Below are 27,717 nucleotides of genomic sequence, written 5' to 3'. Positions count from 1 at the left end.
TTTTTTTTTGAGACGGAGTCTCGCTCTGTCGCCCAGGCTGGAGTGCAGTGGCCGGATCTCAGCTCACAGCAAGCTCCGCCTCCCGGGTTTACGCCATTCTCCTGCCTCAGCCTCCCGAGTAGCTGGGACTACAGGCGCCCGCCACCTCGCCCGGCTATTTTTTTGTATTTCTTAGTAGAGACAGGGTTTCACCGTGTTAGCCAGGATGGTCTCGATCTCCTGACCTCATGATCCGCCCGTCTCGGCCTCCCAAAGTGCTGGGATTACAGGCTTGAGCCACCGTAGAGTTTTCGAAGAATTTAAGAGTTCAGCTTTTTATTGAACTTGTTACAAAAGAGGTTTAGTCAAAAAGACCAAAGCCCATAGCCTCCTCGGGCTCCTCAGACTCTCTTTTCTTTGCTTCTGTTTCTTCTCCTCAGCTGGAACAGCATTGGTGGAGGAGGCAGGACCTCCTGCTGGTGCAGGTCCACAAGCTCCTCCATTGCAGATGAGGCTCCGCATGTCAACATTGGCCAGGGCTTTTGAAAACAAGCCAGTCCAAAAAGGTTCAACATTTACACCAGCTACTTTAATGAGGGCATTGATCTTATCCTCCTTGACGATCACCTCACCCTCATGCAGAATGAAGGTCAAGCCTCATGCACAATGCAGGCGAGCTCAGAAACAGAGGCCGTGGGGCTGGCACTGCCCAGCAAGGTGCTAGTTGCCAGATGGAGTGAGGGTCCCACTTCAGCATGGCCCTAGATTCCTCAGAGGGACTGAGTGCAGCTTGGCAGCAGCTGAGGAAAACTGGAAATATTTTTAAACCACCACATCTATAATGTTTTGACATACAGACCCTTGACTTTACCTCAGACTTACTAAGTCAGAATATGTAGTGGTGGATATGAGGACTTGAAAGACACTAAGCTTGTCAGTTGACTCCTAAACATGGTTGCCAGATAGAACACAGGGTGGCCAGTTAAATCTGGCAATGCTATTCCTGTGAATTCTGGAGTTTAAGGACCCCTGGCATAGCCTGTGTGCTTGATAAAGTCAGAATTTTTTCCAGAAGGCCCACTGGTTCTCACCTCTGCCAGCCTAACCAGATGCTATTTAGAAATTTAAAACCACCTGGAGCTGGGAATTCAATATTTCTAGTTGAGAATTGTCTTCATTCAAAAGTGTTCTACTTAAGACTGAATTTGAAGATAGAGGGTGGGGCAAAGAAAGATGATTCAAAACAGGTGAAAATGTTAGAAAAAGGAGAAGTCCAGTGTTTGTTTCCATGGAAAAAGGAAGGAAAGAAGGGCTATAGAGCATCATGATGGCCGAGAAAAGTCTGTGGGAGCAGACGTAGAAATGTGACTCTCGAAAGGAGGGGCTGGAGCAGCCAGGGGCCAGAGCTTGCACTTGCTGGTGCCTTGCTCACTGTGTTGCCGAATTGTGAGTGCCTGTGTGGGGCTTCTGGGGCACCAGCTCTCTAGGTCATCTTCATAAATCTGAGTAAGACTAGAGAACTTCTGCTCCCATCTTGCATCTTGGCAGCCTGGGATATCTAAGCAGAATGAGCACCAGCTCCCAAAGAGGCCCTGAGCTCCTCCCATCTCAGACCTAGAGACAGCTCCGGGGAGACAAAAGGGTCCTCTTCATAGGGTGTCATCTTCCCAGTCTGAATCTGGACTCATGGCATGGATGCTGAGGATGCTGCTCTAGTAATGAATGGTTACCAAAGAGTAGGAATTTTCAAATGCAATAAAAGACAAATGGATGATCTCATCTTCTTTTTGCTCAGTGTATAACTCCCCACAGACTAACATGAGGCTCTGTACACATTCAATATATGTTAACTGATTTAACTGGTATAAAAAATAAGACTTGGTGACAGAGTATTAGCTTTGTTGGATGTCTCACTTACACATACTGATTTTTTTATCTGTTGCTTGGTTACAGATAGAACACAGTGAAACCGTGAGAACACACAGTAATAAACATTCCCTTTTCTTTTATAATGGTAAATTCTAGGCCTTGGATGTGGGGAATGCTAGTTTTGATTTTGTTCTTTGGATTTTGTTTCCAATTGGTTTTCTCCTTGTACCTGTTTGTGCAGCTGCTCCAGCCACGGCCCCAGTTCCAGTCACGGCCCCAGCTCCAGCCTCGGCCCCAGCTCCAGCCCCGGTCCCCACCCCAGCCATGGTCTCAGCCCCATCATCCACTGTGATTGCCAGTGCTTCTCCTAAGACTTCTGCAGGTACCACCAACCCAGAGGAGGCCACAAGGCTGCTAGCTGAGAAGAGGCGGCTGGCCCGAGAGCAGAGAGAAAAGGAAGAAAGGGAGAGGAAGGAGCAAGAAGAACTTGAAAGGTAAAGGGGAGACATTGCTCCACACCATGGTGTCAGTGATGTCAGTGACACTTGGATTAACCCAACACCCCTCTGAGAGGCAGGAGGTGATAATACTGATGAAAGTGAATGGATTAGTTCTTTCAGGATTACTGTTACCTATTTTTCCTGTGACTACTAAGTGGTTTGTTTTTTAAATCACATTTTTCTTCTTCTTCTTCTTCTTTCTTCTTCTTTTTCTTCATCTTCTTTCTTCTTGTTTTCTTTTTTTTTAAAATAGAAATGGTGTGTCACTATATTGTCCAGGCTGGTCTCAAACTCTTGGGCTCAAGGGATCCTCCCACCCGAACCTCCCAAAGTGCTGAGATTACAGGCATGAGCCACCATTCCCAGCCATGTTTTCTTATTTTAATGTCAGTGCAACAACATTGATGGAGAAAGGTTTAAAGAAAAAATCCATAATCATATCAATTTTCAGTAATTGTGTACATTTTGGGTGGTCCTTTCTAGTTTCTCAACAGTATGGGAGTGTGTGTATACATATATATACATATACATATTTACATAATTATAACCACAGCAGAGGTACAGTTGTACAGTCTGCTTTTTTACTTAACACATCTCCAATCTCCAGGTTTCCGCTTTGTCTTTGTAATTATCACATTAAGGCAGCATAATAAGGGTTCATGTTTTCTCCTTTCCAGATAAATCTCCTCTCAGAGGGTAGCCAGGTGGGATCTTGACATGCCCCGTGATTGCCTGCCAGGCAGTATCCCAGACAGTTTGTTCAATTGGTCATCTTCTGGGCCTAATAAGACTAATGTCAATATAATTGTTCTTCAGACGAACACAACTGTACCCTGGGGAAGGATCTCATGCCCCCGCTGGGCCGCCATCTTGGCCATGCCCTGCCCTTGGCTCCAACAGGGAGCTTACGTGGCTGTCTTCCTCCTGTCCAGTGACAGAACACTATGACCCTTATTTATTTACAAAGATTTCCTTTGACGGGGGTGCTTCAAATTCAATACTAAGAAGTCACATTATTTGAATTAAACAAACCAGAGCCTTTAAAAATAGTTAAATTCCTTCCAAAAAGCCAGCCCTCCCCAAGATACTGGTGGTTACATGTTGCTTCTGTTTAGCACGGACTGCAATGCAGCTGGCAAGGGGGGAGGAAGACTAAGGGTGGCTTCGCGTTTTGTCCCTTAACAGTGCTGAAGGCATCCAGTGGGGATTTTTCTACTGGACATCTGAAGGACCCGCCCTACAGAATCACCGACGCAGGCCTCGTTTCAAAGATTTCTCCTCAGGTGTCTTTGGGTTTGTTTTTGTGTTGTCTTTTTCCAGACAAAAGAGAGAGGAATTGGCTCAACGGGTGGCTGAAGAGAGGACTCGCCGTGAGGAGGAGTCGCGCCGGCTGGAAGCCGAGCAGGCCCGGGAGAAGGAGGAGCAGCTGCGGCGGCAGACGGAGGAGCGGGCGCTGCGCGAGCGGGAGGAGGCGGAGCGCGCCCAGAGGCAGGTGCGGCTGCACCCCGCCCCTCCCCTCCCCGTCCCTATCCCGCAGGGAGACGACCCAGCCGGGCAGAGGAGGGTGCGGACTAGACTGCCAGTGCTCCCGCTTCCACACTTCCTCCATCCCCACCTCGCCCCCACCTCCGGGCGCCCCCTGGGAGATCTGGGCAACCCGCCTCTTTGTCAGAGGCAGACGCCGACCTTCTGTTTTCAGAAAGAAGAAGAAGCTCGCGTTCGTGAAGAAGCAGAGAGAGCCCGGCAAGAACGAGAGAAGCATTTCCAGAGAGAAGAGCTGGAGCGCTTGGAGAGAAAGAAGGTAGCTGCGTCTTAGCACAGAGGCTCGGGGCGCGAACTTGCACCCTCTAAGACCCAGAGACTAGCCCTGGCCGTTGGAAAACACGCCTTCTACCCTCGCCACATAAACTAGTAGCCCCCTCAGTGATAACAGTCTCCTGCAAAGAGATCTCTCTCAGTGTTTTAGCTCTCACCAAAAAGCAGTTAATTCCACTTCATATAGCTTAAGGCAGTCCAACTTTCTTGGATAACTCCAATTAAGACAAAGCAGCACGGCTGGGCAGGTGGCTCACGTCTGTAATCCCAGCACTTTGGGAGGCCACGGCAGGCGGATCACTGAAGTCAGGAGTTCGAGACCAGCCTGGCCAACATGGTGAAACCCTGTCTTTACTAAAAATACAAAAATTAGCTAGGCGCGGTGGTGGACACCTGTGATCCCAGCTACTTGGGAGGCTGAGGCAGCAGAATCGCTTGCGCCCAGGAGGCGGAGGCTGCAGTGAACTGAGAGCTTGCCACAGGGCACTCCAGCCTGGGCGACGGGGCAAGACTCCATCTCAAAAAAATAATAATAATAAAAAAAGGTGTATATTGTATTTTTCCAAAATAACAGACCGTTTTAAATAATCTATTTATTTCATCAGTTAAATGTGCCAGGCTGGCTTTTTTTCTGTGTCTGATCTTCTTGCTCAATTCTTCCTTTCCTATAGCGACTTGAGGAGATTATGAAAAGAACCAGGAGGACAGAAGCTACAGATAAGGTATTGACATGGCCGTTTTCTGACTATTTTTGTATGCTTTTTTCATTTTCACTTATAACTCCAATTTTTAAAAGTCCTCTTTTTTTCTTCTTGGTAGAAAACCAGTGATCAGAGAAATGGCGATATAGCCAAGGGAACTCTCACCGGAGGAACAGGTATTTCTGTCAATTAACTCAAATCAATTTATATATAAAATGTTTGAAATGACTCTCCAGGGGTGAAGATATTCAGGAATTGATGGAGGGAAAAAATTTTCAGTACTTACAGACTCACAGACCCTTAAGGGTCTGTCATCGAGTCCTTCCTCTCATGTAAAACTATCTAGTGTTTCTGCCAGATACTTTTCACATTGGTTTATACTCTAATGGGTCGCTTGATATTTTAAATCATCTTATGTAATACATATTTATGCATATATGTATATATACTTAATACATATATGTGTATACACACATACTTTTAGAAGAATTTCCTTTGAGTTTAAAAACTAAATTTCATTTATCACGTACTATCTGCTCAAGTAGTATATATTTATATTTCCTCTTAAGAAAGGACTTTAAATTTACACATTTGACAACTTATATTATAGGCAGTTCTCAGAAAAAGGATTTAAATGTTATTCCTGTTCGATCTGACTTCAAAATAAAGTTAAAAATTTGTTGAAATTATTATTTTTTAATTGACAAATAATAGCTGTATATATTCTTGGGGTACGTAGTGATATTTCCGTACATATACAGTGATCTTGAAATTTCATTAGAGTTACTTATATGCCATCGGCTTTGGAAAGAGATTATTGATTTTTTTTTGGAGATTATAAGTCAAATGTATTTTAAATAAAAGTGAAATTAACCTTAGTACTCAGATTAGATGAATAATAAGTGCCCTTTTTGTATCAGGTACATCTTTCATACATAATTCCTACTGCTGCCTTGTGAAGTGGTTACTTTGCTTTGTCTTCGAGTCAACAAGCATTTTTGAAGCTCTTCTATGTGCCAGGCCGTGTCATAGGGCTGGGATTCAGTGTGAACAAATAGGCAAGGTCCCTCTACCTACAGGGGCACTCAGGGCCAATGACAGGCCAGGCTCATCCAGCTGGGGCCCAGGTCCCCCAGCTCCTGGTTCTGCTCCTTCAGTGATCCCTCATGGTCTTCATGATTGTACATGCATGTGGTTAGTAGATAGCTCATCATTGTCTTCCTCTTTCCTCATGTGTGATATCAAAATGAAAAGAAAAGACCAGAGGTACTGCAGTTTTCTTTTTCTGTTTACAAACAAAAGCAAAGGCTGGAATACCTTTGGCTCAAAGATCAAATCCAGTGGTTTATGTGACAGAACATTGCCTATAAACATTAAGGATTTTCAAATGTAAAGTATTGTTGGTATTTTGGGACTTAGTTTTATTTCAATAGAAGCTATTTTGGTTCTGTATGTCATAATTCCTTTATAGTGGAGTTTTCATGCTCTTTTAAAGATGCCCTAATGTATGTATGTGTATGTTTGGAGAATAGTCCTAATGGTTGTATATTATAACCCCATTGCATTTTTAACAGGCTGTCTTCAAGAATATTGTAATAGACACAGGCTGTAAGCAGGCATAGTATCCAGTGAGTTGTTAGAGTGATCAATTTAGGCTGTAAGTTGCACCAGCTCAGGATTATTTGAGGGGCTAATGCTGTAGTTGGTGCCTGGCCAGTCTCCTTGTTGGTTTGTTTTCATTTTCCCTCTTCCTGCCGTTTCCTTATCTATTCTTTCAGTATTCTTTGTAAATCAATCCAAGAATGAACAAAGGCAAGAGGGAAGGTGAAACTTACTGATTGGCATAGCTGTGTTTGTCAACACTCACATAAATTTGATTCGAGTTAAAACTGCTAAAAGGAGGCTTGAGGATTAACTGTGCCTAACAAATATTCACCTTCTCCCAGTCCCACATCTGATTGAGGGCTGACTGGTGTTACCAGTGCTACAAAGAGAATTCTGAGGTGGGTAAGCAAGCAGGCGAGTTTACAGATCTGTCAGATGTTTTCTCAGGGGCTGCCTGTCACCAGCTTTGCAAATTTGGGCAAGTTTGAAATTATCACTTACCTTTCTGCGTTAGTTATGAGATCTCTTGTACCTCTGGCAGCTTTACTGAATTTGTGCCAGGTTGTAAAATAACACTGTCTTGGAATTATTTCAGGCGTGAGGTAGCTCACACCTATAATCCCAACACTTTGGGAGGCTGAGGCAGGAGGATCATTTGAGCCCAGGAGTTCAAGACTGGGCAACATAGCAAGGACCCTGTCTTTACAAATAATTTTTTTTTAATTAGCTGGGCATGTTGGCATGCACTTGTGGTTCCAGCTACTTGGGAGGCTGAAACAGGAGGATTGCCTAAGCCCAGGAGGTCGAGGCTGTAGTGAGCCATGATCACACCACTGCACTGCAGCCTGGGTGACAGAATGAGACCCTTTCTCAAAAAAAACCAGGGGACGAGGGGGTGAGGGGTAGGAATTATTTCAGTTATTCCCCCACATCAAGCTGAAACCATAATCTACCGCAGATATATCTGAAACTCCGGCCTGTATAAAGGTTTACAAGTAACCCTGTCCTGTATTTTAGAGGCAGTCATCAATACTGTTAGCTTAAAGTGGGCTGCAACATTAAGCTTTGAATAATGAGGTGGAATGGTTAGGTATAGTACACTGCCTTCCATTTGTGAAATCCTCATCATTCTAAGTGTGCATAGGACTAAACTGAGTTTTCAAAAATATTTTTAAGGCCGGGCGCAGTGGCTCAAGCCTGTAATCCCAGCACTTTGGGAGGCCGAGACGGGCGGATCACGAGGTCAGGAGATCGAGACCATGCTGGCTAACACGGTGAAACCCCGTTTCTACTAAAAAATACAAAAAATTAGCCGGGCGAGGTGGTGGGCGCCTGTAGTCCCAGCTACTGGGGAGGCTGAGGCAGGAGAATGGCGTGAACCCAGGAGGCGGAGCTTGCAGTGAGCTGAGATCCGGCCACTGCACTCCAGCCTGGGCGACAGAGTGAGACTCCGTCTAAAAAAAAAAAAAAAAAAAAAATATTTTTAACACTTATGGTGTTCCATGGTGATTTGCTCTGAATCCTTCATAAAGATATTCAGTATCAGCTTGATCAAGTCAGCTTACTGCTATCTTTACCAGTTGCTTTGGTTTCAATATTACATACTTTCTGTAACTTTAGTGCAAGGAAAGATAATAATACTTATTTTAGCCCTTCCAACGTGCCAGGCACTGTTCTAAGTCCTTTACATGTATTAATATTAATCCATTTAATTCTAACAGCCTATTAAGTAGGTACTATTACTAATGAGGAAACTAAGGCACAAAGAGTTTAAGTGATGTGCCCGAGGTCTCCCAAATGGTAAGTAGCAGAGCCAGGACATAAATCAAGACATTCTGGCTCTTGGAGGTTAGGTCTGATAAAAGAACGTTCATAACCCTTTGTTCTATCTCCTTTGCTATGCCCAGAGGTATCTGCACTTCCATGTACGACAAACGCTCCGGGAAATGGAGAGCCGGTAGGCAGCCCACATGTGGTTACCTCACACCAATCAAAAGTGACAGTGGAGAGGTGAGTTTTCACTGACATTCGCTGAAGTAAAACATTATCGTTTTTACCCACCAGCTCCAGCAGAATTTCAAAGTCTTAACATTAAGATTTATTATTTTGGGGGACTTCATTGATTTTTGGTTGAGCTAGTAATTCTGTACTCCAAGAAAGTGGAAATATATTTTTTCCTGAGTCATTAAATGTGTTGGTGAGGTTTTACTGTGACTGTTCCAAGAATATTGCAAGTGGCCAAGTGCAGGGCTCACTCCTGTAATCCCAACACTTTGGGAGGCCAGGAAGGGAGGATTACTTAAGGCTGAGAGTTCTAGACCAGCCTGGGCAACATAGCAGAACACCATCTCTGCAAAAAAATAGAAAAACTAGCCAGACGTGATAGTGTGTGCTTGTAGTCCCACCTTGGGAGGCTGAGTTAGGAAGATTGCATGAGCCCAGGAGGTCAAGGATGCAGTGAGCCAAACTCCTGCTGCTGCAGTCCAGCCTGGGTAACAGAGTGAGACCCTGTCTCAAAAAACAAAACAAAAAACCAGTAATAATCGGTTAGTTTTATTTGTATATATTTAGCCCGATCTGAACCATATCCACATTCTTTAATGGTATATAACAGTTGCATTTTAGCCATGCATAATATTACAGTGACTTACATGTTTGTTCCATATAGAAGTCATGTAGATGTCAGACTTCTTATATTATTAATAACAGAGCTTCTTATTGAAGAACCAGACAACTGCTAACAACAGCCTAGAAAGGAGTGTGGATTTAAGAAAGATTGCCTTTCTCTTTCCTTGTAATTATATCAACAGCATCTTATGAACATTTTCAAAAATGAAAAATAAGGGTAATCATAGCCTGTGCCTAAAAATTCAATCAGAGAGAACTTGCAGAAATACTTTTAATAATGTTCAAAAAAATTTAGCTATGACTTTTTAAATTTGGGAAATCTACTTAATGTGTGAGTCTTCCTGTCTTTAGTGCCAGTCTTTGCTACCAACAGACAATTGAAGGTCCTCAAATTATTTTCTTAATCTAAAAACACATAATTGTTTCGTGGCTTTTGGCCAAGATAAGTACAAAAACACAGACGCTACATAACATTTTATAATGTAGTGGGCAGCAATTAAAAGGTAAGTCACCCTACTATTGTGGTGATATCGTTCTGAGATAGTGGAATTTTTATTTATTTTTTGCCTACTGTACTACCAAAGAGAATACCCTGAGGGATCTTAATAATTCATTTCCAATTATGTTGAATAACTTTACTGTCGTAATTACCTAAGATCTATATTAAATGGTATTTTTTTCTTAGTTTTAATTAGTTTTTTTTAAATTCATTCCCTATAATTTATTATGTTCAATTCATTGACTTCAGAGATTTCTTTAAAAAAAAAAAAAAAAAGAGTAAAAGATACCACAGAGAAAATCCCATTATTATGGGGAACAGACAATGCCTACCATAGTTTCTTTTATTTATTTATTTTTTTTGAAACAGATTCTCACTCGGTTGCCCAGGCTGGATGCAGTGGTGTTATCTTGGCTCACTGCAACCTCCACCTCCTGGGTTCGAGGAGACACACCCAGCTAATTTTTGTATTTTTAGTAGAGACAGGTTTTATCATGTTGGCCAGGCTGGTCTTGACCTCCTGACCTCAAGTGATCCACTCGTCTTGGCCTCCCAAAGTGCTGGGATTACAGGCATGAGCCATCATACCTGGCCTACCATAGCGTCTTAAGCCACTGATGATGTTATCTGATCTGTAAAGTTAAATTTATGCATAATTTGACTCTCTTCAGTAGTTAATATCACCAAGCAATCAATCATTATATATGAACCTGAAAAATAATTTTACTATATTTGATACAGATAATAAAATCCTATTATATTTTAGCCTTTTCCACACACAGAAAAACAACAGTTTGTAATGAAACCAAAATGAACTTACTGGTGTCATCCATCTCTACCCAACAAATAAATTGTCCTTTGTCATATATGTAAGATGATCCCTGTCAAACCATTAGAAGAAACATAAGCATAGCCTTTTTCTACTTTCGCCTGAGAATACATGCAGGTCCAGATAAGCATCAGACATAAACATCAGAATGTAAGAATAAGCCTGGCCGGGTGCGGTGGCTCACGCCTGTAATCCCAGCACTTTGGGAGGCCGAGGCGGGTGGATCACGAAGTCAGGAGATCCAGACCATCCAGGCCAACACGGTGAAACCCCGTCTCCACTAAAAAATACAAAAAAAATTAGCCCGGCTTGGTGGCGGGTGCCAGTAGTCCCAGCTACGCGGGAGGCTGAGGCAGGAGAATGGTGTGAACCCGGGAGATGGAGCTTGCAGTGAGCCAAGATCGCGACACTGCACTCCAGTCTGGACGACAGAGCGAGACTCCGTCTCCAAAAAAAAAAAAAAAAAGAATAAGCCTAATATGAAATCCATTGGCCATCTACTCCAGAGTGTCTCTCCTTTAAAGGAAAAAAAAAAAAAATATATATATATATATATATCTGCTATATATTTTTATATATATCTGCTATATATCTTTTTATATATATCTGCTATATATATGTTTCCTTTAAAGGAAATATATGTATATACTATACATATATTACTATACATATGTTTCCTTTAAAGGAAATTTGTATTTATAGGAATTTAAAGGAATTTATATAAACGAAATGTATTTTTATATATAGTTGATATGTATTTCCTTTAATGGAAATTTATATATATTTATAGGAATTTAAAGCAATTTATATAAAGGAAATTTATTTTTACATATAGTAGATATATATATTTTATATCTATATGTTGATATATTGTAGATATATATTTTTATATATATAGTAGATATATATTTTTTTAATATATGTAGTAGATATATATATATAGTAGATTCCCAGAGTTACTTGTATTATTTTTACAAATATAAATTTAGGTTTAAAATTTCTGTAGCCCTTGTTCATTTATAAAACCAAAACAGCAAATCACAAATTTATGTAAATAATAAAACCATTTTAAACCTTCCCCCACAATGTTACCCTTCTATCCCTTGATTTCCATTTCTAGGGCACCCCCACTGACCAAGTCCCTGGATGTTTGCAGTAGCCACTTAAATGCTTTGGCCCCTCAAATACTAAATACCGGCCAGGCATGGTGGCTCACGCCTGTAATCCCAGCACTCTGGGAGGCCAAGGTGGGCAGATCGCTTGAGTTCAGGAGTTTAAGACCAGCCTGGGGAACATGGTGAAACCCCTTCTCTAAAAAAATACAAAAATTAGCTGGTCATGGTGGCACACAACTGTAGTCCCAGCTACTTGGGGGGCTGAGAGGGGAAGTTCGCTAGAGCCGGGGAGGTCAAAGCTGCAGCGAGCCTTAATCAGAACACTGCACTCCAACCTGAGTGACAGAGTAAGACCCTGTCTCAAAAAAATAAAGCTATAAAATCAAGATCAGTGAAATTATTGTGAAGAATGATGTTTTTCTGAAATAAGTGGGTAATACACACGTGGTACTGATTGATCCCTTTTGCATTAGGGATAACCATGATTCATTTCACTCACTGCTTCTCTCTGAACTGCTTTAAAACCCCTAACCTCTTTTTAATACAGAGTGCCATGATGATACTTGGTTTTTATATGGCACTGGCATATTTATTTAGCAGTTCAACTGGTTCATGTCATTAGCCCTTGTCAAATAAGCTGGTGCTACCTGATATCAGTATGCTTTGAAATACACCTGAAAATGGAGCACTGAAATTATGTAGCAAAAGTCAGCTTTGTGATAATCAGTCGGACAGATGATCAGACTGTATATTATTTTTTTAAAATTACCTGGGTGAAAACAAATTTTTAAAAATCATGTAAAGAACAGGATCCCAGTTTGAGAAACAGCACGTTTCTGAATGACACTGACCTGTAGGAAATGTTTAATGTGATGTTAAGTTTGGTTCCCATTATGTGACACACAGTTTGTGATATGTAGCCTAAGAAATTCTGCTTCCCTTAATAATTTTTAAATTTGTCATCCTTGAATTCATCTAGATCGGTCTTGAAACAATCTGTATTTTTGCCTTGTGTTACATCTTAGAGCAGCAAGTACAAGAAAAGAAGGATGTAAAGAAGTACTTTTATTTCTCTTATAGCTGCTCTTTGCAGTTTCAAGGTTAGGACCCATAGTTATCATAAATTAGGCTTTAGAGAATGTCATTGTTCATAGTTTCCATACCCTTCATAGTTATATGGGTTTTACTTCTATTCCCTGTCTACTCTTATTTTATAAGCTGAATACTCCTCTTATGTTTACTGTATCAGTCAGGGTCTAATCAGAAGGAAAAAAAAAAAAACAGATTTAAACCAGAGAAAATTTAAAGAATAACTATCATTATGATTGGAGTAAGTAGGATGGAGTAACTATAATTTTGGTTTGGCTTATAAGAAATAAAGAGAACTTGTGGGAACGATAGGGAAAAAAGAAAGGAAATTCTAAAGAATATAGGAGCCTGGTGTCGTGGCTCACACCTATGATCCCGGAGGCTGAGGCGGGTGGATCACTTGAGCCCAGTTGGAGACCAGCCTGAGCAACATGGCAAAATCCCATCTGTACTAAAAAACAAAAAGTTAGCCAGGCGCAGTGGTGTATGCCTATAGTCCCATCTACTTAGGAGGCCGAGGTGGGAGGATGGCTTCAGCTCGGGAGGTTGAGGCTATGGTGAGCCGTGATCATGCCACTGCACTCCACCCTGGGCAACAGAGTGGGACCCTGTTAAAAATATATATATATATATATATATATATATATATATATATATATATATATATATACACGAATAGCAGATACAAGGAGCAGTCACATACCGTAGTGTTGCACCCAAGAAGAAAGATCCCTTACCCCCCAGGTCTGTAATCCAGACCTTGTTAGAGAGGATATAACTGTTACTCATTGGACGCCAGAGAAGTTGCTATGGTTTCTTGCCAGCGGAACTTGCCAGAGATCCACCCTCTAGAGTGCCTGGGAAAGCTGTTGACTGTTTCCCCAGAAGCACTCTACCATGAATCTGCCCCAGTGGGGCGCTGGGGGGAGGCTGCTGGCCACTGTGCACTGCAGGAGCCAGGCACTGGGAAAGGCGCATGTATGCTAACGAAGCCTGCAGAGCAAGCACACGCCAACCAGGAAGCAAAACTCTCCTGCCGTGTCTCTCCAGCACTGGCGAAGGATCATTATTTAACGGGCCCAGATCCAGTTTCACAGAACAGGAATGATGGCTGAATTTGGAGCTGAGAGGCAGTAAATCAATAACTGACACATTTACCTTATCTCTAAAAGACTCCTTCTTCAGCTGTTTGAATATTTTATTCATATTTCTTTAGAGATTCTTCAGCATGAATATGGGGTTGAGGAAAAAGAACTTCAGAACCAAAAGTTCCAGGCTGGATCCCTAGTTTTACCTTTGAGAAGTTCAGCAACTGTGGGGTTAACCTACTTAATTAAGCCTTAGTTTTCTCATCTGGACATGGAGATACTTTCCACACAAAGTATTGGGAGATTCAGTGAAATGGTGTGTGTGAAGGAGTTCTGAAAACTATGTTGTACTATACAAATGTTACATATCATTATCTTTATCCTCCTAAAATGAATGCAGTGTCCAGAAAACACACAGTACACTAGGTGTAGCTGCAGTGTGATGTAAAATAATGCTTTTGGTTGTTCCTGGTATTCCATCTTTTCCTGCCTAGCATTTTATTGGATTTTTTTTTTTTAACCATCAAAACACAAGGAGTCAGTATCACCAAGGAATAGTTTGCAGTGATCCCAAGATGTCTTAACCTCCTTAGTGACTGATCATTCACCATTTTTTAAGGATCGCTCAGCTGACAGTTTTCTAAATCCACTGCTTTTACAGACTGCCTGCCTTGTCACTCATTTCATGATTTTCCCTGTTGTTCTCAAGGGCCTATTTTTATGACTTGCATTTCCAAGAATAAACATTATCTGCATACTTAAATTTTATCCTGCTTGTCTTCTGATTATTATAAAACTAACCCTAGCACTGATCCCTGGGGCTCTCTGCCACTTACACTCTTCCATCTAGAGAAGGGCTTGCTTATTCCCGTCTTTATTTTGTTTTATTTTTGTTTTATGAAACAGGGTCTTGCTCTGTCACCAAGCCTGGAGTGCAGTGGTACGAGCATGGCTCACTGCAGCCTCAACCTCCCGGCTCAAATGATCCTCCCACCCCAGCCTCCTGAGTAGCTGGAACTACAGGTGTGAGCCACACACCCAGCTAATTTAAAGTATATATTTTTTATAGAGATGAGGTCTCCCTATGTTGCCCTATGTTGCCCAGGCTAGCCTCAAATTCTTGGCCAGAGCCTTAAGCAGTTCAGGCCAGAGCCTTAAGGCCAGAGCCTTAAGCAGTCCTCCAACCTTGGCCTCCTGAAGTGCTGGGATTACAGGCGTGAGCCACCACACCCAGCCTATTCTTGTCTTTAATATCCATCCCCAAAACAGCTTCCCATTCCCAATGAATAAGCATTGCCTTTGATGCAGTGGAAACTCACGTTTTTAAACAGTTTTACATCTGAAATCCTGTTAAAAATTTTAAATGACAAATCACATCCATCAATATTTCCTTTCACTCCTAGTTTCAAATCAACCTTAAAATGCTTATGAAACCTTTGGTTTTCATCTCAGTGCATTATTTTTAGTGAAGCATTCCATGATCCTTGTGATCAGTCAGCATCTTTATTAAATACCCTACTCTGCACCTCAAGTAGAGTTATCGATCCCTCCAGCTTGCCACTGTGAATTAAATCACTGATTAATGGAAACGCTCAGGGTCCCTGCCACAGAACATGGTGTGCGTGATACTCTGTGAAAATCCATCATGACAGATCATGCAAGTATAGTGGTAGAATTTGTTTTTGCTAGAAAACTCCACTGCTCAGAATGACTATCTTTTAATTCAGATTGAGAGAGAAGTATCACTTCTCCTAATGTCTTTAGTACCTAATACATTGGTAAATAAATGATTGCTGTGAACTAAATTACATTTGCCCCTACCCACCTCGAGATATGTCAGCAAACTGTCTAGAAGCACCCCAGGAGGATGGCAACCCCCTAACATTACTTTTCCTAGCAGCTAGGACTGAGATCCTTTGTTATAGAGCAGCTCTGTACCAGAAGTATCCTGAACCCTACTCCTCACCTTACTCCCGAGTGAGACGCCTGGCCCCTTTGCCCCAAAGCCATTTTTCTTGCCCATCTCCTTTCCCCCTGACAGGTTCCCCACTGACATTAGTTAGAATGGAAGAGGGTTTGAGTTATCACAATTCTGGCCAGCTTTTAAAGGTGTAAAGAAATATGTGAATATGCCAAGTGTGGTGGCTCACACCTGTAATCCCAGCACTTTAGCAGGTCTAGGCAAGCAGATCACTTGAGCCCAGGAGTTCAAGGCCAGCTGGCAACATGGCAAGATCCCATCTCTACAAAAAATACAAAGATCAGCCGAGAGCAGTGGCATGCATCTGCAGTCCCAGATACACGGGAGGCTGAGGTGGGAGGATCGCCTGAGCCCTGAGGAATTGAAGCTGCAGTAAGCCGTGATTGCACCACTGCACTCAAGCTTGGGCAACAGAGTGAGACCCTGTCTCAAAGAAATATATGAATAAATATTCATAACATATATGGATTTTATAAAATTTTATAAATGAATATATACATTTTCCTATGTAAGATATATGAAGTTTATAAAATACTTGAAATATATCTTTATGACATATATGAATAGTATATATGCCCTTGAGCAGATCATTCTTACTCAAAAGCCATATTTGGTTCTTAAGAGAGAGTACTTGTGGAAGGATGCTCCACAAGAATTGAAGAAAATACTTGTTCATGGATAGGAAACTTGCTTTGGAACAGGAAACAAAGGATACAGATCCATGTGAGTACAGGTCGGGGAGCACAGGGGTGAATATCCGAATGGGAACAGAGGAAGTTATCTGCAGTTTCTCAGGTCATTCTGAGATGTTCTTCCACCCCTAGCTGAGAATCTCTAGTCCAGAGGCTAAGAAGCTCTGCTGCCTATACAGCTACTGCCTTACCCTCCTAATACTCCAGAAGACATTTTGTGTTTGTTCATAGCCGTATGGGAGCTGTCTTTTCATAGAATGTTCATCTTTTTTTTAAATAAGGAGTTTTTGATAATTTTGGTGTTTGATCCGTTCATTTTCTCTCCAAATCTTGAGTTCATCATTGCTCTTAGTTTGGCCTGAAGGAAAAGTAACATTCCCAAGCCCCTATTGTTCACATAGGAAGAGATGTATCCCTTTTAATTTAAAAGTTACTTATTTTAACATAATTAATAAATATCAAGAAAAGATAAGGTTCTGGCTTCCATAAGCTGTGTGGACTGCAGATTCTTGCCAAGGTCGCAACCCCTCCCTGTACACATTCTGGACTGGAGCAAAGTGTGCGGTCTTCAAAAGTCTTACATCAGTCTTCAGACTTCAGAAGGTAACTGAAGGCAGGGAATTCAGAAGCTGGTGCTCTTATCCTGACTGGACACACGGATCCATAATCCCTAACCCCAGTACTTCAGTTTCAGTTTATAGTTTCTACCAGTCCCGATGTCCCCTGAACATTTCATGACTTGTCATCCAATGCATATGGCACAATTATCCCTGTGATTGCCAACAATTAGAATGGGCAGGTGGAGGGGAAATGAAATCTGCTACTGGCTCGACTCTGGGGTTAGCCATTGCCATTATGACTTGTTAGTACATGCAGGCCTGGAAGGTGACAGGTTAAGGTTGCCAAGGAAAAGGGGGCTCTGGAGATAACGTCCTGTTCTTTATCCTTTGCCAGGACTTCTACTTAAATTCTCTCTAGATTAAGAACCACAATTATTTCCCTAGTTACAGAAAGGCTGTTGGTGTTAGGCAAGAACAGGAAGATGGGTGTGGCGGCCAAGGCACTTAGAACAGTAGGTGTTAGGTGTGTGTGTGCACATGTGACTGGGGGGGCAGCATGTGCACATGTGTGTGACTGTACTCTTGTGGAGACTCATAATGCCTAGTAGCCTCCCCTTCCTTGGCAAAATAGCAGAAAAGCATCATCATACTGTATAATATTTCTGTATAAATATTTTACAAATAATATTTTCAGTGTATTCTGCAATGCCTTGTGAGACACTTAGGACAGGCATCTTCATTTTTTCCATAAAAAAGGAAGGTTTAATAACTTAAAAAATACATAAATATTCAAATCAGAAATGCTTTAGAATGTGTTCAACAAAGTCAATAATTCTCACTCAGCAGAGAAAGTAAACTATTTTGACTGGGCACTGTGGCTCATGGCTGTAATCCCAGCACTTTGGGAGGCCGATGGGGGCAGATCACTTGAGGCCAGGAGTTCGAGACCATCCTGGCCAACACGAAGAAACCCTGTCTCTACTAAAAATACAAAAATTAGCTAGGCGTGGTGGTGCTCCCCTGTAGTCCCAGCTATTCGGAAGGCTGAGACACAAGAACCACTTTAACCCAGGAGGCAGAAGTTGCAGTGAGCTGAGATTGCACCACTGCATTCCAGCCATGGCAACAGAGTGAGACCCTTCTCAAAAAAGAAAAACGAAAGTAAACTGTTCAATAGGGCAAAAAAAGCAAAGTCTTAAAACGCAATGGAAAGGTTGGATTTACATTAGCATTGTTTTACAATTTGAGAAGACAAACTGACCTGCTAACAATGTTCAAGCAGTTGGTATTACTGAGACTACAGGTGATTTGTTGAGCATTGAACAAGTTATGAAGCTTGCACATATATGTGTACTGCTGCAATGAAATGAAATGAATGGCAAAATTAGTTTAGCACTCATTTGACGCATAGGCATTATTTGGCTACGTTGTAAAGCATAATAATAAGCATATAACATAAGGGGCTGCCAATTTGGTTGGAGAGAGTGACAATCTGAGACAAACTGTAGGAGATTAAGTATTTGGGGCCAATTAAGTATATCTCAAAAATAAATCCAAGATATTAAGTATGAATTCATAAGGATCAAAATGAGGTCAGAGGCAGATTTCAGGGGCAAAGATAAGAAGATTGGTCTTCAAAAATTTATATATGAAATTATGCAAGGACTTTAGGAGGCTGGAATATCTAGGAAGTATGCGAAATGGCTTAATGAGAAAAACACAGGACCAGAGATCAAGAGATTGTGCATTCAGCCTCAACTGTCTCTCAGTAGTTGTGTGACTTTGTGCAAATCGTTTACTCCCCCTCTCCAAATTATAATCCCCTCATCTTTGAGGCAAAGGTCTTCATAAGTGGTACTCTTTATCAGACAAATGTAAAAATGCCTGCAGCAGAAATCATTAAATGTGTAGAACTGCTGCTGCTGATGATTTGTTTTTATTAATGATCTGTTGTAATTGATAAATTGTTCTATTTGATAATTTTCATAACAAAATAACAGATTTAAAATTTTTTTGTTGTTGTTTAGAGATAGGGTCTTACTCCATAGCCCAGGCTGGAATGCAGGCGTGCCATCATAGCTCAGTGAAGCCTCAAACTTCTGAGCTTGAGCGATCTTCCCACCTCAACCACCAGAATAGCTAGGACTACTGGTGCGTGCCACCACACACAGCTAATTTTTTTATCTTTTGTAGAGACGGGGGTCTTGCTATGTTTACCAGGCTAGTCTTGAATTCCTGGCCTTGAGCAGTTCTCCCATCTCAGCCTCCCAAAGCGCTAGGATTACAGGCATGAGCCACTGTGCCTGACCTAGATTTTTTAAAATAAGAATTTAAGGTACAAATACACCACAATTTATTTTTTTTTGTTAGTAATGGTGTGACTTATCAGTCTGATTTTTTAAATTGTAAATTTATAAAATTATTCATTATAAAACGTTTTGGTTTTCCTAATAATGTGTTTTCCAGTTTTAAGACTAACTTATTTCTATTTTTATTTTTCAAATTCCTTAGCACTCCCGATTTGGAAAAACAACCAAATGAAAATGGAGTAACTGTTCAGAATGAAAATTTTGAAGAAATTATAAACTTACCCATTGGATCTAAACCATCCAAATTAGATGTCACCAATAGTGAGAGCCCAGAAATTCCTTTGAATCCAATTTTGGCCTTTGATGATGAAGGGACACTTGGGCCCCTGCCTCAGGTAGATGGTGTTCAGACACAACAGACTGCAGGTAAGCTTGCCTCCAACTCCCTTCTGTAGTCATCAGAAATATCTGACACCCGGGAGGACACAAACTGCGACCTTCTACAGTATGATTGTGGTAACACTTTGTTCTTCAAAGGACCAAGTAAGCCACAGTGGAAAAGATTGTGCCTGGCTCATAGAAATTGAATTTTGAGTTGGATTGGACAACTTCTAAGGCCTCTCCTATTCTCTCAGTCAGTGCAGAAATCCCGTCTGCAGCACCCAGTGGGTGTCCATCAGCCTCTCTGCACAGAGCAGCACCCATTACCCAACAGCGTGCATGGTCAGAATATGCTTTGTAGAAAGACAAGGCTGCCTCCCCATACTTATGGACCATTCCGGCCTAGTGCTGCCCACTAGAGAAAGATTTGAGTTTTTTCCATCTTTCTCAGGTCTTCATATATTTGAACACTACCACCATTTTTCTCTTATTTGGGTTTGGCAACCTGAGTAATAAATTATTGTCTTTTTAAAATGTGACATGATGAGTAGTTACAATTTAGGTGATGAAACCAGTACTCTGAATAGGATCACACTGAGTCCAAGGATCTTTCCTTGTTAAATGATTTGTTGCTGTTGAAACTGCCTGTGACTTTCTTATACAATGTCTCTTTGACCCACACTTGACCTAAAGTCTTTGTGCAAAAAGAACAATCAGGACCCAAAGAAAGAAGGAGTAATATCAAATATCACTAACTCAATGGTCATAGCAGCTCAGCAGCACAGTCCCATCAGTCTCAGGAATTAGCAGGATAATCTCCGCTCCCTGTCTCTTCAAACCTGTTTCAATTTTGTTGACTTCTCTTCCCTGAAGATGACTTTCATGTATTGACCAGCATCTCGTTATATTTCTACGAAAAGAACTGGCCAAATTCAGGATAACTAAAGGGAGACAATATAGAATTATTTGTGGGCAAATTGTTTTGCCTTCTAGATTCAATCAGTGAATCTGTAATAAATCAACTTTTAATGCAGTGAGGTAACCAATGTGAACCACCCATCCAAATGAAGCTACTCTTCTTTTCTCCTCGTGTACTGTCCTTAGAAGTGGAACCTCACTTTAGTGAACTCCACTTTTCTAGGATTTGAAAGGAGGTTGTAAGGGCCCTCCCCAGTCTGACTTTCTGATTCTTAAGCCTTTGGGAACAATCCGGCTAATGGTATGTTGATGGAAACATGCCCAGTACAGCTTCCTACTCATGTTACAGACTTACAGGGAGGGAAAGAACTTCTAGATGATTTATCGACATTTATTTTAACCTCCAACATATGTTTAGAACCCTAAGCATCGGGTACTGAGGATACAAGAGAAATGAATGTTTAAATCCCTAACCGAGAAAAGTACAATCTGTGTATGCCACTTGGAAAAATGAAGGCTATGACCTAAGCTGATGTAAAGAAAAGAACATGTGTTTCCTATGAGTAACAGAATTCACTTAAGACTGTGAATCCTAACAAAATTGCCTATTCTTATATAAGTGTATATAACAGTATAGTAAATTTTAGAAATGTAAGGTATTGTATATTATTTTTGAAATAAGATTTTAGATAAATGTCATATTAATCTGTTCTTTTTCTGTCTCTTCATATAGAAGTTATATGAGTATTTCTTCTGAAGAACCAAAGCTGAAATTTAATGAGAATTTCTACAATTAATGGAATTCCTTTCATGCTATAAAGGAGCATCCCCTCCGCCAGTTTTCTAAAGAGTTCTTGACCATCATTTTGAAAAGATTTATTAAAACTAGCTAAAGACAACAGACTGGATAGCTTTTCTAATCATTTTCATCAATAGGAAAAAAGAAATACGTCTCATTCTTCAATACTTTAAAATGGCTTTTTCCAGTGTGCTCCTTCTTAGCAATCAATATTTTTCTGCATTCTTTAAAAGACAAGAGAATTTGGTTATAAAAGAAATGGGCTGACTAGGCATGTTTTTTTGGTCTTAAAAGCTTAACATGTAAAATTGGCAAAAAAATTTTTACCTTTTATAATACTTGAAAAATAAGTACCTCTTTGCTCTACAAGTAGAATGAATAGGGGAAGAGTTTAAACCTGTTTGTTAAAATATTATTGCAAAGAGCTCTATTTGTAGAAGCAAATTATAGGCAGATTACCAGGTTCTTATAAATACAACTTGTACATGGACATTCTGCAAACCCGGCTGTCACGTTTTTCTTGCAACTCCTTTTGCAAAAGCAGACTAAAATGTTTTAAAATGTGAAAAAACATTATTTTTTCAAAGCAAGAAAATAATTTACTACCCTCTTACATAATGTATTTATAAAGTTTTTCCAGATAAACTAATCAAATAAATTAGAACAATGTGACAACATTACAAATTTAATTTGTTAGCTGCATTCCTTCTGATGTTACCACGAGAGAATGTTACTGATGATTCAGGGCTATTTCTGAAGTCTGTGTGTTGCTGCTGTCCCCAGTGATGGTGGACTTCTCTTTGCCTTACCTGATCACAAATTATGTTGGGGAAAATAAAGATTTAATATTTCTTTCAATAGAAAAAGAATTTGGTTTTGCTCGTTTAAGAGCAATGAGAAAATGATGGAATGTTGACTGTGTTTGGCACACAGGACACGGACCTTCATGGAAGTCCTTGCTCTGCGTGGCATCTGTCAGCTTTTCACCTTTCATTCTTCTTCTTCACTTTTGCTGCTGAGCCTAGCTGTACAAACTTGCACTTTCATTTGCTAATATAAATTCAATTTTATTTTACCATTTTAGAGACTACTAAAGATTAAATGTAGAAGGAGAGGGTGCACATGTTTTTATGTGGAGTGTTAAAAAAGATAAATTTATACCACGGTAACGTGCAGCTTTTATGAAGAGAGAAATTGGTTAAACTGCTAGGTTGAATGAGAGACTTCATCTATTGGACTATTTGTTTTAATCCAGGCATATGGTCTTTAGTAACAGCTTGTAATTTGTTAAAACATTAATTTGGGGGTTTTCCCTATTTTCAGTTGTCCATGTACACAGTCATTATATTAAAAAAGAAATCTGTTCAACGAAGTTGTTTAATTTGTTTAAATCAACATAGCATGAAACACCAAATAAAATGTTTGACATAGTTTTACTTTTAGGTTTCTCATATGTTATAACTTCACTCAGATTGATTCTTGAGTCTTCAGATTGTCCTTCATTTAACTCAGTGATATTTTCCCAGCCTCCTGTTGATTAAGCATATAGGATAGCTTTGTTTAAAATTTAGAGCGGTAGGTCTATTTTGGCTGTTTTTCTTTTTCATGTATGTTTTTAAACTTTGGTGATCATTAGCAAACTGAAAGCCTTCTAAGTCATCAAGTTTTTATTAGAAGTGGTACAAAATTCTTAATTATATTGTGTTAAGAGCAGTGCTGCCAGAGAATGACCCTGATCTTTACAATGGCTGGCTTGCTTTTCGGTCAGCACTTGAAAAATCTGTATTTACTTGCAGACCTTAAGGAGGTCTTCAGTATTCACACTACATTAAGGGGAGCGCTCAGGAATCAAATATGGCCCTCATATGAAAATAGGGTGAATGGGCTTTTAGTTTCCTTTCTACACCATTGCAAACTAGGCCAAATTTAGTCAGTCACCAGTCACGGGTGTGTTTGGCAGTACCTCTAGCTATTACAGGAACGTAAGGCTATATGTGTCCTCCTACATAACCACACCACCTCGTGGTGTGTTACAGTAAAAGCAAATCTAAAACAGTTATCTTACATGACAAGTTTATTAGCAAGCAGGGCTTCTGGAAAGCTTGGGGAAGTTCCTTCTCTGCTCACAAGTAACCCCACAAACACCTTGACTAAAAAGTTCACAGTGAAGCAGAAGCAGTGATATTCTGAAAGCAGAATTAAGAAACCTGATTGCCTGGTTGGACCAGGTCACAGTCATAAACGTGTGTGGAGTGCTGGAGCAGGAAGGTACGGGGCAAAGAGATCTCTAGACCGAGGTACTATAAAAAGTCATTATTTTTCAGGATCTGCCAGATTCTTACACTTCATTTCATGCATTTTGCCTCTAAAAGTCTAGACAACCATCTGCTTTTCAGTCTGCATTCACCAGTGAAAAATTAATATCCTTTATGCTGATGAACACTGGCGTATATTTAGATAAGTGTTTAAAGCATCTGCCTAGCCACCTGATCGAGGTGCTTCAAATACTATCTAACTTACTCTCAGAAGAAGATTGAAGTTAAATTACACAGCACACATGAATTGTACAATTTATATTTAAAGTATTTTAAAGTAAATTATTGCATAATAAGTAACAATAAATTCTCCCATCTTTTGTATTACATTTTTAAAAATCTGATTGAAATGGACTATTGGCCTTCATCTATTCTGTGCATTGAACACTTAAAGGCATGATGGGGCTGGGTTCAGTGGCTTACACTGTAATCCGAGCAGTTTGAGAGGCCAAGGCAAGGAGGATCACTTAAGGCCAGCAGTTCAAGACCAGCTTCAGCAGCATAGCAAAACCCTCCCCCCAACCCCACCCCCCATCTCTACTGTCAAAAGAAAAAAAAAAAAAAAAAAGCATGATGGAATAGCTATTGGATCAGGTTACAAAAAGCAATTTTTAAAAATAAGCTAACATCTAAGAAACATCATTTTGCCTATACTCCCTCCCCCAAAATCCTGTTTTTACTCAGTGAACACCTAAGCCCACTCAGAAATGTTCTGGGTTGTCATTTTTCTCACATCCTTTAGCACCTCCTTAGTTTTGGGGAGGAGCTCTGAAGGCCTTGCAAGAAGTGGGAGAGAAAAGGACCAGCGTGTGAACAGAAGTGACAATTTTATTGCAAATTAAACATTTTGTTACTAGTTCCTTGGTGAATCTCAATTGGGTTTTTATATTAGTAAGTTTGATTACAATTTTAGAGATGAAAAGTAATTTTAGAAACTAAAAATTGGGAGGCTGAGGTGGGCAGATCACCTGAGGTCGGGAGTTCGAGACCAGCCTGACCAACATGGAGAAATCCCATCTCTACTAAAAAAAAAATTACCCAAGCGTGGTGATGCATGCCTGTAATCCCAGCTACTTGGGAGGCTGAGGCAAGAGAATCGCTTCAACCTGGGAGGCGGAGGTTGCAGTAAGCCGAGATCACACCATTGCACTCCAGCCTGAGCAACAGAGCGAAACTCCCTCTCAAAAAAAAAAAGTAAAAAATACAAAAATTAGTTGGGTGTGGTGGTGCACGCTTGTAATCCCACCTACTCTGGAGGCTGAGGCACGAGAATCTCTTGAACCCGGGATGTGGAGGTTGCAGTGAGCCGAGATTGCGCCACTGCACTCCAGCCCGGGTGACAGAGTGAGTCTGTCTCGAAAAAACTAATGCCAAGATTTATGAAGTTCAAAAGAAGTTTTAAAATTGCTGTTTAAAAATATACACAGGCCAGCCACCGTGGCTCATGCCCCTAGTCCCAAAACTTTAGGAGTCCAAGGTGGGAGGATTGCTTGAGCCCAGTAGTTTGAGACAGTCTGGGTAACATATGGAGACCCTGTCTCTACAAAAATTAGAAAATTAGCCGGGCATGATGGCACATGTCTGTGGTCTCAATCACTTGAGAAGCTGAGGTGGGAGGGTCGCGTGAACCCAGAAGGTCGAGGTTGCAGTGAGCTGTGATTGTGCCACTGCACTCCAGCCTGAGTGACAGAGCCAGACCCTATCTAAACAACGACAACAAAAAAAACCCTAAAAATTAAAGTATACACTATAAAAGGACTGACAATCACTTTTGAATTACTGGATCTGTAAATACCTTGTGGAAGAGTAAAGGGAGAGGTTCAGAAGGCAAGGTGCTAATGTTGGAAGCAATAGAAAAATGAAGAGCCAGCATCTGCAGTTACACTTAGGTGGTTAAGTATCAGATTTGCCAGTAATTAACCATAGGAAGCTTGGTAAGTTAGTTGAGTTCTCTGTATCTGGTTATTTTCATTGCTAAGTGGGAGAATAATACTCATGGAGTTGTCTTTTTTTTTTTTTTTTTTTTTTTTTTGAGACAGAGTCTCGCTCTGTCACCAGGCTGGAGTGCAGTGGTGCCATCTTGGTTCACTGCAACCTCCACCTCCCAGGTTCAAGCGATTCCCCTGCCTCAGCCTCCCAAGTAGCTGGCACTACAGGTGCACGCCACCACGCCCAGCTAATTGTTTGTATTTTAATAGAGACAGGATTTCACCATGTCGGCCAGGCTGGTCTCGAACTCCTGACATCATGATCCGCCCACCTCGGCCTTCCAAAGTGTTGGGATTACAGGCGTAAGCCACCATGCCCGGCCCTCGTGGAGTTGTCTTAATGATTAAGGTTGAATTAAATGAGTATAAAGTTTCTCAGTAATTTTTCAATAAATGTTAAAACTTTTGTGTTTAAGGCCGGGCATGGTGGCTCACGCCTGTAATCCCAGCACTTTGGGAGCCCGAGGCAGGTGGATCACCTGAGGCCAGGAGTTCGAGACCAGCCTGGTCGACATGGTAAAAACGCCATCTCTACTAAAAATACAAAAATCAGCTGGGTGTAGTGGCACATGTCTGTAGTCCCAGCTACTCGGGAGGCTGAGGCATGAGAATCTCTTGAATCTGAGAGGGAGAGGTTGCAGTGAACCAAGATCACACCACTGCACTCCAGCCTGGGCGACAAGAGTGAAATTCTGTCTAAAAAAAAAAAAAATTGTGTTTAGTTTGAGATACTTGTGGAAGACAGGGTCTCTGAAAGGCCAAAGAATGGCAGGAATCTGCCCCTGTAAGTGGGATCTTCACTGTCATTAGTCTTTTTTTTTAAGATGCCCATTCTAGGTAGTATTATACCAAGCAAACTAATGGATGTGAACTGTTTTCTTCAGGGCAGTATTGCAAGTTTAGAATTTGTAATCATTGAGTTGCTACCATATTACCATTTCACAATCTTTCCATTTCTCCCAAAATGTTTTCTTTCCAAAAAGAATTTTATTTTTATTTTCACATATTTGGAGGCTTTTTTTTTTTTGACATCCTTTGACACAATTAGAGTTACCTTGTTGGCTGCAAATATAGGGATGCTTAACTGCTTTTCCAGAAGTTAGTTGACACTGGCCAGCCTCCAGGAGGTGCTACAGGAAGCTGGGGCAGTGAGAAGTTTCTAAAGCAGTTTCCAAGAGGACCGTGAAGCACATCTCATTCAGCTGTGTCTAATGATTCCTTCTCCTCCGTAAGTGGAGCTGCCTTACCAGAAGGTGTTATCAAAAAAGAGATGGGGTCAGGCACGGTGGCTCACACCTGTAATCCCAACACTCTAGGAGGCCAACGCGGGTGGATCACTTTAAGGTCAGGAGTTCCAGAGCAGCCTGACCAACATGGTGAAACCGCATATCTACTAAAAATACAAAAATTAGTGAGGTGTGGTGGCACACATTTGTAATCCCAGCTACTCGGGAGGCCTAGGCAGGAGAATCGTTTGAACCTCCGAAGTGGAGGTTGCAGTGAGCCGAGATTGCACCACTGCACTTCAGCCTGGGTGACCAAGCAAGGCCCTGTCTCAACAACAACAACAAATGGATCGGGAAGGCAAGGATTTGGAAGCCCTTGTTGGATGTGAGGGTCAGGAAAGGCATCCTTCGGTGCTTCTCTTGCTAGTTCCAGAGTCGTCCTTCTCCCTCAGAATGATTGGCAAGAAGTTGTCTCACTCTGAGCTGCACCTGCCCTACACTATCATTCATGTCCTCAGCTGACATGACCTCTGGCTAGTGGAGTATCAGTGTCCCAGGCTTTTGGGTTTGGGGAGGGTTGGAAAGGTAAGTGGGGTCCCCACATCAATGACTGACATCATTTTGCCATGGCAGGAACAGTGGAAATCAAAGGCCACGCTCGGTAACTTGTTTCCCCAGACTGTACATCCCACGTTAACATATCTGAGGGCTCTTGTCAAAAGCCAGCCCTGCCCCAGTATGTGGCAACCAGAAGTGCCAGGAAGTGAAGACCTGGGAGGCAGCTTTCAATCAGTGACACAGAGAGTCTATAATATGGTTCCTGCTGCTGCC

General features: G+C 41.2%; 1 protein-coding gene and 1 pseudogene across 10 annotated transcripts in view; one reads left to right on the top strand and one right to left on the bottom strand.

The window, feature by feature from the left end:
- Positions 1-1,642, bottom strand: part of LOC112622157 — a 2,318-nt pseudogene extending 676 nt beyond the window's left edge.
- Positions 1-22,793, top strand: part of MAP7 (microtubule associated protein 7) — a 211,308-nt gene extending 188,515 nt beyond the window's left edge. For all 10 annotated transcript variants that reach the window (XM_025382724.1, XM_025382723.1, XM_025382719.1 and 7 more), the window contains 8 exons: positions 2,090-2,342; positions 3,669-3,840; positions 4,048-4,149; positions 4,835-4,885; positions 4,983-5,040; positions 8,377-8,479; positions 19,462-19,685; positions 21,292-22,793. In XM_025382724.1, the coding sequence (XP_025238509.1) occupies positions 2,090-2,342; positions 3,669-3,840; positions 4,048-4,149; positions 4,835-4,885; positions 4,983-5,040; positions 8,377-8,479; positions 19,462-19,685; positions 21,292-21,302 (974 nt within the window). In that variant the 3' untranslated portion in view covers positions 21,303-22,793. The remainder of the gene's footprint in view (positions 1-2,089; positions 2,343-3,668; positions 3,841-4,047; positions 4,150-4,834; positions 4,886-4,982; positions 5,041-8,376; positions 8,480-19,461; positions 19,686-21,291) is intronic.
- The last annotated feature ends 4,924 nt before the right edge of the window (positions 22,794-27,717 follow it).

The sequence above is a fragment of the Theropithecus gelada genome, chromosome 4, assembly GCF_003255815.1.
Source record: "Theropithecus gelada isolate Dixy chromosome 4, Tgel_1.0, whole genome shotgun sequence".
Classification (NCBI taxonomy): Eukaryota; Metazoa; Chordata; class Mammalia; order Primates; family Cercopithecidae; genus Theropithecus; species Theropithecus gelada.
This window is presented reverse-complemented; position numbering and strand designations above follow the sequence as displayed.